Genomic DNA, 12,137 nt, shown 5'->3' on the forward strand with positions numbered 1-12,137 from the left:
AAAGGAAAGGTTTATGAAAATGAAAGACAAGTGCGTACAAACACACATAGCCATCTACCCCCCCCCCCCCCTTCCCTCGCTCTGTGTCAGGAGGCCATTTGTTTAGGAAAGCCAAAAAGGGACTTAGTGTGTATTTTACATTGGAAATCAAATGAGATTCAAATCATGGGCACTCACTAAAGGCCATATTTGTTCTGTAACAAATTTCACTCCCTTCATCACCTGCCGGCTCCCCGTTTTGACCACACCCGGGAAATCTGTGGCCACCATTTGCATGGACAAAGAGAGCAGAGGGAAGGGTCTTCCGTCCGACTGAAATAACTTGTTTACTGAAATAATACAAGGGATTCAATTTTGGCCTCGAGGCGCAATTTTTCCCTGTCCTATAATCCCCTGCTCCAGTATTATTATGATGGCTTTATTATCCAGAGCCGGCAGCGCTTGTGTAACTTCAGGTGTTGATGAAAGAGGCGGGCCCTGTCACCCGATCACAAGTGTTTTGATCATCTGAAGTGGTTCACTGCTGTTTCTGGAAAGCCGCCCTGCTGCTGTGGATTCTGTGCACTGTGTAAAGACCCGTTCTTCTTCCCTGGTAAAATTCAGTGGAAATTTGAGCCTCCAGCACAAATATTTACACTTGGACCCAATCGACCAAGATCATCCGTGTTGGCACAACAGAGCTGGTGGCGCTTGTTCACAAGATACAGTCGTTCACGCCATGTTGTCCTCTTTGTCCACAGAGCTGTGTTCACTATCAATATGAACTCTTTTACTTTCGCTCTCTATCCCTGTATCTGGCAAGCAGCGAAGAGGAAAGTTACATGTGTATTTTTTTCCATTCTTTTTTATTATTGACTAAAAATATATGGCTGGTAAAATTGTTTATTTTTGTTAATGACAATACCTGTTGTGGAATAAAAACAGCAATGTGTTTGCCAAGCTCTCTATACTTTACGACTTCCTTCATACTCTGTCCCATTCCTAGTTAAATCAGGCATCTTTTATCAGCTATTCAGAAAGTCTATAATACTGTAGAACAAAGCTAAATTAATTCCTCAATGATTTTTAGCCATCAATATTTAAACAGGAGTAAATAGTGTCTTTTGTTGTGCAATCCTTTTAGCTGCAGATTACACACACATTTGCCACTCTATTTTTAGGAATTTAACATTCAAATAAACTACACTGTCCAAGTTCATAGTTAGTTAAGGTTCATATAACCAAGTTTTTGAACAACAATTGAGCTCTATGGCACATAATAACTAGCTATGGCTTTGGCACACAAACCTGCTTTCGGTCTTTACGTCTGACCTCTAATGACTTCAGACTATTTATTTCTGACAGAGCAAAAGTTTTGTAGATGGTAGTTAGAGTCCTTGCACTGGCAGCACAGTAAGAAATAAATGGACAACTTCTATAGGTTGAACTCACTGTTAAACATGCTTAAAAATGCAACTGACAGTCACATTATGTTTTATGATCTATGTTCAATTCGTCAGGTATACCCATATTGTGTATTGTATATCCATTACACATTCCGACTGGTCTGTCTGTCTGTCTGTCTGTTATAGAATTGCACAAAGGTGATTATTGAATCCCACCAAACATTTCCTTGAACCTTTTTATAAGTTTCATGATGTAAGAAAGAAATAGTGTTGAATCTTGTTAAGAGATTCAGACCAGTTGTACCTGTTTCCCTTCGAAGCAATCCTTTCTTAAACCAACATTTAGGAATGACAGAAGTAGTCAGTGTGGATCACTACAACAGCTAATGACTAATCAGCCACAGACAGCTTTTAGTGTTGCCCACTAATGTCGTCGGTGGGTGGGGTTTAGGAAAAGCTTTTAGCAAAAACCGTTTACTGATAATATTTTAAATGGATCCATTGTGTAATTTCTCTTTGTAATATAATTTGATTGACAACTAGTCTGACATCATCTGCCTCGCCCTGTAACTTCACAAACTATAAAATATGAACTATTGAACCCATGTTTTTACTCAATTGAAGAGCAGGGGAAATGCACATGCATGCTCTTCTGAATGTATACGAAACATGCTTTGTGCCTTCTTTGCAAAACAGAAAACATACTACGGTCTTTCAGGTTAAGGATGGGAAACTAACTCTTCCAATTAATAACCCACCAAAAGATAGGTTTAAATATTCAGTTTTAGATTCATTTATTGTAGATACATTGTATAGTTTAACTCCATTAGGACATGTTTGTATATTTAAGACATATCCATCACATTTCTGTGTTTTAAAATAGGGAATTAAAAAATAAATAAAATCAACAACCAACCAGACCGGCCATTTGCTCTGTAAATATACTCCATAAAATGGATTGCTTTCAAAATACAGTCTAAACTGTAGGCATACATCTATATATGCATAACTCAGTGTATGATTTTATTATTTTTCCTGCCGCCAAGTACGCTTTAAATCATGGGAGGACAGATGATTGAGGATAGGCAAACTATCAAATTGACTAAAATTATACGGCTACTCTCTTCTGAAACATGGAGTATATCAAGGTCTGAACTAAACTCTTAAATCATTTCCTGGGGAACTTCTATGCCAACTTTGCGGTTTTAAAATATATCTTGGTACTTGCAAAGCAGCAGCAATATACTTTCTGTTTCCATGTTCTGAGCAAGGTATAGGTCCTGCAGTCCATTTCAGATTGGTCATAGATTTGAGCCTTAAAGAAGGTAGGATTTAACACATCATGCGCACAGGATGCCCAATAAACAGCTCTCTGCATAGATAATAGATAGACACTTATTGAGTTTAACTGACTACAGATATTAGTTGAAACCAAATCCTGCTTCAAAGGATATGTCAGGTGGAAATTGAAACGGCATCAATCATCCGATAATAAAATGTAATGATAACACTTCACGATTTCTTTGCTCTCATTCCAGGATCTCCGGTTTCTACAAAGGGATCCTTCCTCCGATTGTTGCTGAGACACCAAAGAGAGCAGTCAAGGTGAGATAAAACACACATGTTTATTCATAGAAAACCACACAACTTCTCATGATGTTGTGCAACGCTCCAGCTGCTGTTGTAGTGTGAACTGCTGAGTAATAACAGTCCGATCACAGTTGCTCTATCATAGTACACACACACACTGATTAAACACAACGACATGTCTTCTTCTTCAGCCACTCCTTTTTATACTATTCCTACTAAATATTGACTTACAAGCATTTACAGCACTTCCCCTTGAGCCTCCATCTTTTGATATTTGTTTGTAGAAGGCTTACAACATATAATTGGGGTGAGGTAGGGGGGGAGAGGGGCCTGATGCCTGCAATGGAGTTGCTCTGTAATGAGATACTGGACACGGGGATGTGTGAACTTTAAAAATAAGCACTCACACTGAGAAGATGGGGTAATCGCTCACACAGCGAACAAAGCTGGCTGAGGGTGAGAAATGTCTGGAGCGCCGGGTTAAAGCAAATTAGGCTCCGATTAAAACACCTCTGCTGGCGCTTTGCCCTTTGATCAGATAAACAAATCAGCCTATGTGTTTCCTTTTCAGACGTGTTTCTTCCCACTGAGAATGTAGTCTAAGGTTTACTGCTTTTATGTGCTCGTTTGGTTGATCCAAGGCTCACCCAAGTTGCCCTTTCCTCCCGAGTGTCTTTTAAGGTAGCTGCTTCTGATAGTGGGCATATGTGGGTGTGTATGTTTGTAGAGCTGTACATTTACAACATGCACTGTGACTTTCTGGCAATCATATGCTCTGATATTCCCTCTGCAGTTTTTCACTTTTGAGCAATACAAGAAGGCGCTGAGCTGGACCTCTTTGTCTCCTGGTTTGGTGAGTCTTTACACACCTGAACACACTCTCACCTGAAAAATAAACACACACAGGAGCTGGAAGTACGTTACACCCTGTCTCAGAAATCAACGTTTCAGAGACTGGTCAAACAAAAACTAATGCCAAGAATAATATCGCCAACTTAATGTTGATGTGAATGTTTCCGTCATAGCAGATTGATACTGTTTCATGATCAAATGCTTGAGTACTCTATTCTATTCAGGCTATTCACCTGTTGACCCTTAACCGTGTATATTGTTTCTTCTATATAACATTTGAATAATGGCAGCTGTACTGACCAAACAGAAGATCATCTCACATTAGACAGGACAATATGTAAACATCTCGAGTGGGGATTAAGTGAAGACGGCCTGGAAAACACTTTTGTTAAGCCCAAATGAAAGCAGTGTTGATGGAACCAACACATTGAATTAACCAGTAACAAAGGTATACAAAAATAACAACCAACAGTCCATAAACCACCTTAAATAACTTCCTGTCCATCCATATGGTGTAAACCATATACTGTATCTTATGTTGAGCAGGATTATGAGGATTTTTGCTGTTAGAATCAATCCAAGTGATTTGTGTTTGAACAAATGTCATTTATATTTAAAAATGAATAGTGATGTGAGCAACCGAAACCCGTTTTAAAGCTGAAATTGGTTTATTGTCTATTCATTGTTTGATTTGAAATCCAGTGTGCTGGAGTGAAGCTAAAGTAATTGCAAACATAACTCCAATTAAACAGACTCAAGTCTATGTTTGCTTGCCGGTTTTTAATTCTAGAGAATGGTTACAATTTAGGCCACGGATCTACAAGTGGTTACATCCATCTGCACCAATCTGGTTTCTGTTACATAGAGTCATAGTACTACGGTAGACGGATCCGCACCTACGGGGTGCGGCCACCACACACAGCCTATTCAGGTGGCAGCCAAGTGTCAGTGTGAAGGATCGCTTACCTAGAACTCGTCTTGTTTTTAAAACCATTGGTGGAGAAATATTTACCTGTCCCATCCATCACGCTCTCCACCTCCTCCTTCTATCTCTTCATCGTCCTCTGCCTCAAGTGCCTCCATTTCCCCCAGAGGCCCCTGCGTATCAAGTACTGTAATCACATCAGATCATTAGTGCGAGGGAATTACACATTGGTCCTGAATGGCTCCCTCTCTCTCCACTATTCAGCGGGGCACAGCTGAATGCCTTCACTCTGATTAATGAGGACACGCACAGTAATAATACAAATAAGGAATTAAAAAGTGGCTGGCTGGCTGTGTAAACATTGCGAGGCATGTCTGAGAGGATGGGTCCCGGGGCCCTGACAGCAGGATAAAGAGGCAGGAAGAGTAATGAGCTAAAGACACGTTCTTGACATGTTCCCATTACGCTTCTCCGTGAGCATGCACACACACACTCATACTGCCCCATGCAAATAGATGCCATGTTGCAACATCCATGATTACATAATTACAAGTCAGGGTTATACATTTATAAATGGCCAGTATTCTTGTTGCCTCTTTGGGTGGCATATATTAAAGTGCTGTGATTACAGGAAAATAAGTGATTATAACATGTTTTTTTGACCCGCTTCAATTGAGTTCTCCGACTTTCTAAGGATGAATCTTTAACAGCCTGTTACTTTTCACACAACCCCTTTCATTCACCTTCCTCTACCTCCTGTCTGTCATCTCACATTTTGTCAAATTATGAAGTACACAGGTGTCTGGTGTGTCTTCATTTGTCAAATGGCAACAATGGCAGGGCGTGACAGACACAAAAGTCCATTTTAAATGAGACAAAGAGACTCGGGGAACAAGTTTCTTAAAACGAAGCTCTGATTCAGCTCTTGTAGCTCGGACACGTTGACAATCCTCCTCTTTGTCTACATCAATTTGTCAATTCTGCTCTGTCTCAACCCAAGTATTATCTGTACATACTAAATCATGTGCGTCTCCCCTCCAGGCGCTCTCTGTAGCAGGGCTCGGCGCAGGCTTGACTGAAGCAGTTGTCGTCAATCCATTTGAAGTGGTGAAAGTCAGTCTCCAGGCCAACAGGGACGCCTTCAAAGAGGTTGATACAAATAAAACCCTGTGATATGTTTCTACTGATGGGGTTTTTGGTCAGCCTGTGAAATGTCCTTCTTTTTAATTCACTCTCTCCAATACAGCAACCGTCTTCCTTCGCTCAAGCAAGACGCATAATTAATGCGGACGGATTCGGACTGAGGGGTCTGAATAAAGGACTCACATCGACGCTGGGACGCCATGGGGTTTTCAACATGATCTACTTTGGCTTCTACTTCAATGTCAAGGATGCTATTCCTACCAACCCGGTAATATTCAACCAAAATCTGTGATCACATCCCGGCCTTCAGTGCTGTTTTTTTGGGGGGGGGAACAATTGCAACCAAAGCCAAGTGACAGACGTACCAAACTGTGTGTAGCCCTGACCACACTTAATTCTTCCTAACTTCAGGCTATATGATATGCACGTGTCCCAGCCACCTCGCCTGTGGGGGAATGCAACTGTTTGACAGAATGATTAGTTAGCCTGACTGCCATGGAGAGGAGGAAGCCGAAATCAGAGAGGAGCTTGTAAGATCAGCCTCGCTAATACCTCGTCTGTTTGCTCGTCATAACATCCTCAAAGTCTCAGATTACACATCCGGCAGCGCCTGATGTCCCAAACAAAAGTTAATTTTGTTTAATGGAAACGTTACCATACGCCAGTTCCACATGTACAAACCGGAGCATTAGATTAACTCCAATGAACTAATTGGAAGCAGACAACGGTACTACTTTCAAGAGAAAGTTACAGTTGGCGCCCAAGCGCTGCTATATTCAACATTTTTCCAGTGACGCATGTTATACAGAGAAGCAAGTGGTCATCATCTGAATGATAATTATGTGGCTGGATGACCCAAATAGCTCTCTTCTGAGATTGTGGCCGTCTCTTTTGGGAATGATCCACCGGTATGTACGTGATGGAGTGATGTTGTTTGTGAGAGGCTAACAGCGTCTATTGTTGATGCAGAAAAGGATAAATACTGCGGCCTCCGTCAGCTTACAGGCTGAGCTGATGGTGGCATTTCTCCAAACCCCTTTTGTCCGCAAAATGAGTGATGGCCTTGCAACTCAAACATGTCCATATTCAAATTAAACTGACCAAGTTCAGGCATCTCTCCACTTCTATTTTAACAGTACAGAGGAGGCAGATAGCACACTGCCATCATTCACAAATGAATGTGTGAGGAGATGTTTGCTTTAGGCTGTTAGGAAGTGGGTTGATGGGTGTACTTAGGCTGAGAGTATGTTACCCCCTTCCCCACATCCCACTTGAAAAAAAAGAAGAAGTGGGATTAGCTGTTGATTTACCTCAGCTCTCAGGGTGTCCAGCCGCTTGAGAAAGGCCTGGACCAGAGAGGCTGCTGTCATTTGTAAAAATATCCCGGCCAATTAGCTGTCAGAGCTCTCTGAGTCTGGGCTTCTTTGGTACAGTAATACCCCTGTGCCGAGTCACAGCCCAATTACCTAAATTGTCCCCATATGCCTCCCCAGTCTGCCTGCATGCACCCTGTTTATAAATCCTCGGTCTTGGCTCCCCCAAAAAACATGTGCTTCTGTTCAGCCAATCAGAACTCCGCACCACAGCCAGGAAGCACTAATCTGCCCCCCGCTACCATAAAATGATCAGGGCTTTCATGCCAGCTTTGCAATCATATGCGCAAGCCCCCTCATTCTCTGCCCCACTTTCGCTCACACATACATAATGTCTCACTATTCACTTTGTCAACTCCGTGTTACTGCTTTTCTTTTATGCTCTAAGTTTTATTTACTATTAATGCTTTGTGAAATGCTCTCTAAAAGTGTGCTTGTTGATCCTTAATACTTCATTTTAATCCTGTATCTCCTCTTCTTTGCCAGGACCCTACTCTGGAGTTCATGAGGAAGTTTGCTATCGGCCTGGTGTCTGGAACCATCTCTTCCTGCGTGAATATTCCCTTCGACGTAGCCAAGAGTCGCATCCAAGGTCCCCAGCCCGTGCCCGGAGAAATCAAGTACCGCACCTGCTTCCAGTCCATGGCTCTGGTGTACCGGGAGGAGGGGTAAGTGCATGCAGGGATAAGTAATGGATCATCAGTATATTAAGAATCCAAAAAAATAGAAACTCTGTCACAGATGCATCCAAGAATTAATGAGGCACTCGGTTTGCCTTGTTAGCAATGAATAGTTGGTAATCTGCCAAAGCGGCTGTCAGAAAAGACAAATGTAGCAGCTGCAGCTACAAGTTAGCACGGTTGCTGCCGTGTGTTTCCTGAACCAGCTATAGTGGAAGTGCATGAACGGCTTGATGCAAAGCTGTGATCCGAGGAAACCAAACGGTGACGTTACATTGCAGGCCCTATTCCCCACGTGTGTGATCATACATCTCTGCAGTCTGTCAGAAGTACAGTAAACGTTAACATATTTTTGAGCCTCAGAGAATGGCAGCTCTAAATGGAAGCTTCAAGAAAAAGATGTATGTTATGTTAGCGATTGCCCCAGGATCCCCACTTTCCCCCATGCAGCTCCACTAGACAAGGGCCAGCGAGATGTTTGTAGTTAGTGGAGGCAGGAGCCTCGGGGGCTGCTGCAGGAACGGCACTGAAACGATGTCGTCGCAGGGGTGCGTCGAGGGTGCCCCCTCCGCCACATCCAGTCCCCTACTCTAACACAACACAGTCCCAGCTAATTAGTGGTCCCTATGGGAGACGTCGTTAAGCAGACCCTAACGAGCCGCGCGGCGCTCCACGGGTCAATCTAATCAGACAGAGGGCCAGGGAGGAAGTGGGTCGAGCCTTATTAACGCCATCAGTGGCGGGGGCAGGGAGCGGGACAGGGAGCACGAGGCGGAGGCAAGCAGCCACTGATCACCTTGAATGCATTAAGGGGCAGGTACTCGCCACCGCTGGCCGTTAGACCCCAAATGTGTACCTGACGGGGAGAGAGACAAGCAGACAGGCAGGAAAGAGCTCAACCCCACTCTCAGCCTACACACACAGGGAAGTTAGACATGGCTAGAGAAGTGTTCTCTTTACTGGATTTACATGTTTGGACGTTTAAACTGTGGTATTTTGTATTTGCACATTATTAACGTCCTCTTCCTCTTATAGGTACCTGGCACTTTACAAGGGGTTGGTGCCCAAGATAATGAGGCTTGGACCAGGTAACAATAAAAAGCTTTTTATACTGACATTAATATGCCTTTATAATCACACATTTTCTTTTCCAGCAGACGAAAAGAGTTCAACTAGATTTTAAAGTTTTAGTTTGAATAATTTTGTCTAAAAATCTCTGTTTATTAATCTAGACAGAACCGCTGCTGGTGTTCAAATATACGTTCCATGACTGAGTGCACTACTTCCCTCTCTGGTGTCTTTATTTCATCTATATTTAACCGTGTACTCAATCACAAAAATGCTAAATCTTTGTTTTGCGTAGGTTTTTGCGAGTTAGAACCACTGCCTACCCAACTCGTTTTTAAATGTACCCATCTATTTATTTTGTATCCGAAATATACTTTTGTGTTTCCGAGAAAGGCCACACTAAAGCTCAGTTCCTGTTGGTTGTTGATCAATAGCAGGGAAATGCGTGTTGATTCACTGTGGCTCTCTCTTCTGTCGGGTTACAGGTGGAGCAGTGATGCTGCTGGTCTATGAATATGTGTCTGGATGGCTACAGAAGAACTGGTAACAAAACAAAAATAACACGGAAAGAAAACCAAAGAGAGTGCCGTATGGAGTGTACCTCATTGCCAATATTCTTAAATGACTCTAGTAACGTCAGACCAGTTAGTTTTTTTAGTTTGTTTTTATCTACCTTGAATACACAGTTTTGCTCAGAATAATACCAAATCAGCATTACAATACATCTTAAAATGAGGCTTTCTGAGGAAAAAGGTCATCTTCATCCAAGTTACATTCTCAGGAATAAAAACAGCTGCATTTCTATCAGCTGTGTTTCTATCAGATGCATTTCTATCAGCTACGTTTCTATCAGCTGTGTTTCTATCAGATGCATTTCTATCAGCTAGGTTTCTATCAGCTACGTTTCTATCAGCTGTGTTTCTATCAGCTGTGTTTCTATCAGCTGTGTTTCTATCAGCTACGTTTCTATCAGCTGTGTTTCTATCAGCTACGTTTCTATCAGCTGTGTTTCTATCAGCTACGTTTCTAATGTGAAATAGGTTTTTAACAGTTGGTTTTAAAGGACCTGAAAACATATTTTCTTAATCAATTTCCTACTGTAACTAAAGGGGTCCTACAATAATACAATACTTGAAATACAATGCAAATATAAAACGGTTATTAATATTTCACAACATTATGTTTGTGCTTTACGTCTGTCAGTCGATTCAGAGCAAAGCTCACCTACACAGTCCTCGTGAATCTTTGAAAATTAAACTTTATGGTGTAGTTGTTTATTTAATCACAAAACAAAGTTAAGTTGCTTATATAAAAAACAGGGAGCCTAATTTTTAATTTCAAATTAAATAAAACATGAAGAATTAAGTGAAGGCAGTTTTCCAATAGGATTTACAAGATATGGTATAGATCTTCATTTTATAGATGCACAGTACGTGTTGTATGAATATGAAGAAACAAAGACATACCGAGTTACTGAGTTCACACGAGTCTCACTTCAAGAGGTTCCTATACACACTTTTGTATCTCCATATACAACAATGTATACGTGATTCCAAATATATACTGTGATCGCGCCTATATTACTGAGCCTTACTGTATATCTCTAACAAACCAAACGGCAGCAATAGTGCCTGATAACTCATGTAGTGAAACTATCTTATACATATATATATCATAGAGGCCTATTGTAGAACTGTTTTAATGAACATGTTGTTGCATGATTGATCATTTTATTTTCCTTTCTTAAATTAGATTAGTTTGAAAACTATAATTGGTAAGAAATCATGTTAACTTTTTTCCTGATTTCCTGACATTTGTGAAAAAGTGACTCAATGATTTGGTTAAAAATAAAGAGAAAATACATTTCTGAAAAACGTCTCACCTGGTTCCTCACTGTCTTTGTGTTTGTGTCTCTGTGTGTGTTTAGCACCTTTTTGCGGGCTGTCAGTTGTATGTTGTTCCGTGTTTGTCTCTCACTGGGAGCGTTCCAGCTTGGCATTGACATAAGCGTATCATTTTACCTCACTTTACCACTTCTCCGCCCTCCTCATCCTCGTCTCCCCCTTCATCACAACACTCGGTTGTTTGAGAAGCTGTCAGCTGCTGAAGTTGTATTAACCGACCAGCCGGGGAGTCGCTGCCTGAGCTTTAGTGCGAGCTAAAACAACAAGCTCAAGAAATGCAAATGTGACTGCAGGAATGGGGGGGGGGGTGTGGGGGGTTACCGCACACATTCTCTCACTTTGCCAGTCTATCTCTTACACAAATATGCACACACAAAAACACACACACCTGTTGCACAGCCTTCGGGGTAGGCTGGTGGCTCATCTTAACCTCATCTGGTAGCGGCTTACACTGAGCCACGTTGGCATTCGACAGTCATCATTAATGTTGCCAATATGGATCGGCTCCCGGTTTTCTGCCCAGGGGCCCGTGGTGATAGACTAACAACTGCGGCTTGCAGACTGAAGGAATTGTAAGCGCTTAAGGTGTCCTTTCTGTAACGGAGGGCTAAATGTGTATGTTTGGTTCTGACTTGACAGCTTGCAACATGTGCTGTGTGTATTGCTAGGTAGCTTAGCAACAGAGCCACCCTTCACCTGAACTCCCTGCAGACACCGAGCCGATCATAAATCTCCTGCAGCAAAGTCCCCGTTCTCCTCATTTTCTTTTCTCCCTTTCCATGTGTGTTCCTCGTCTCCGGCAGTTACATTTCAATTGAGTGGCTCCACTGTGACAAGCCTGCAATTTAAACATGGCCATACCTGTCTTTCCCGGTGTGGTTAATGATTAATATACATTGAAATGTCCAGGATAACATGTGAAAAGCAATGATTCATGTCAGAGTGATTAGACATGGGACTTAGTGTGTACATACCAAAGACACTGCACCAGACATGTTGTGATTTTCCCAGCCCAGTCTTTACTTTTTGAGAGGTTTTACTCACCTGTGTGCTCAACGTTGCTGTTTTAAGGCATTAAGAAAACATTCTGGCTGTTGTCAGCTTCTTTTAGAAATGTCCATGGAGAAGAAACACACCTCACCCTGCTCTCTGCTCTGTGTTACTCTGCAAATGGCTGTCTTGTTTCTGATTGCATGTGGAGAATTAAAGATAACCAT

At 41.9% G+C, this 12,137-nt stretch overlaps 1 protein-coding gene across 3 annotated transcripts in view; it reads left to right on the forward strand.

Annotated features, from left to right (window-relative positions):
* slc25a21 (solute carrier family 25 member 21) overlaps window positions 1-10,894 on the forward strand; it is a 79,056-nt gene extending 68,162 nt beyond the window's left edge. For 2 of the 3 annotated variants that reach the window (XM_063909636.1, XM_063909637.1), the window contains 7 exons: window positions 2,924-2,990; window positions 3,769-3,828; window positions 5,794-5,901; window positions 5,999-6,163; window positions 7,755-7,936; window positions 8,984-9,036; window positions 9,502-10,894. In XM_063909636.1, the coding sequence (XP_063765706.1) occupies window positions 2,924-2,990; window positions 3,769-3,828; window positions 5,794-5,901; window positions 5,999-6,163; window positions 7,755-7,936; window positions 8,984-9,036; window positions 9,502-9,563 (697 nt within the window). In that variant the 3' untranslated portion in view covers window positions 9,564-10,894. The remainder of the gene's footprint in view (window positions 1-2,923; window positions 2,991-3,768; window positions 3,829-5,793; window positions 5,902-5,998; window positions 6,164-7,754; window positions 7,937-8,983; window positions 9,037-9,501) is intronic. The other variant, XR_010168108.1, reaches the window with a different exon arrangement.
* The last annotated feature ends 1,243 nt before the right edge of the window (window positions 10,895-12,137 follow it).

This window comes from Eleginops maclovinus, chromosome 19 (genome assembly GCF_036324505.1).
Source record: "Eleginops maclovinus isolate JMC-PN-2008 ecotype Puerto Natales chromosome 19, JC_Emac_rtc_rv5, whole genome shotgun sequence".
Lineage (NCBI taxonomy): Eukaryota > Metazoa > Chordata > Actinopteri > Perciformes > Eleginopidae > Eleginops > Eleginops maclovinus.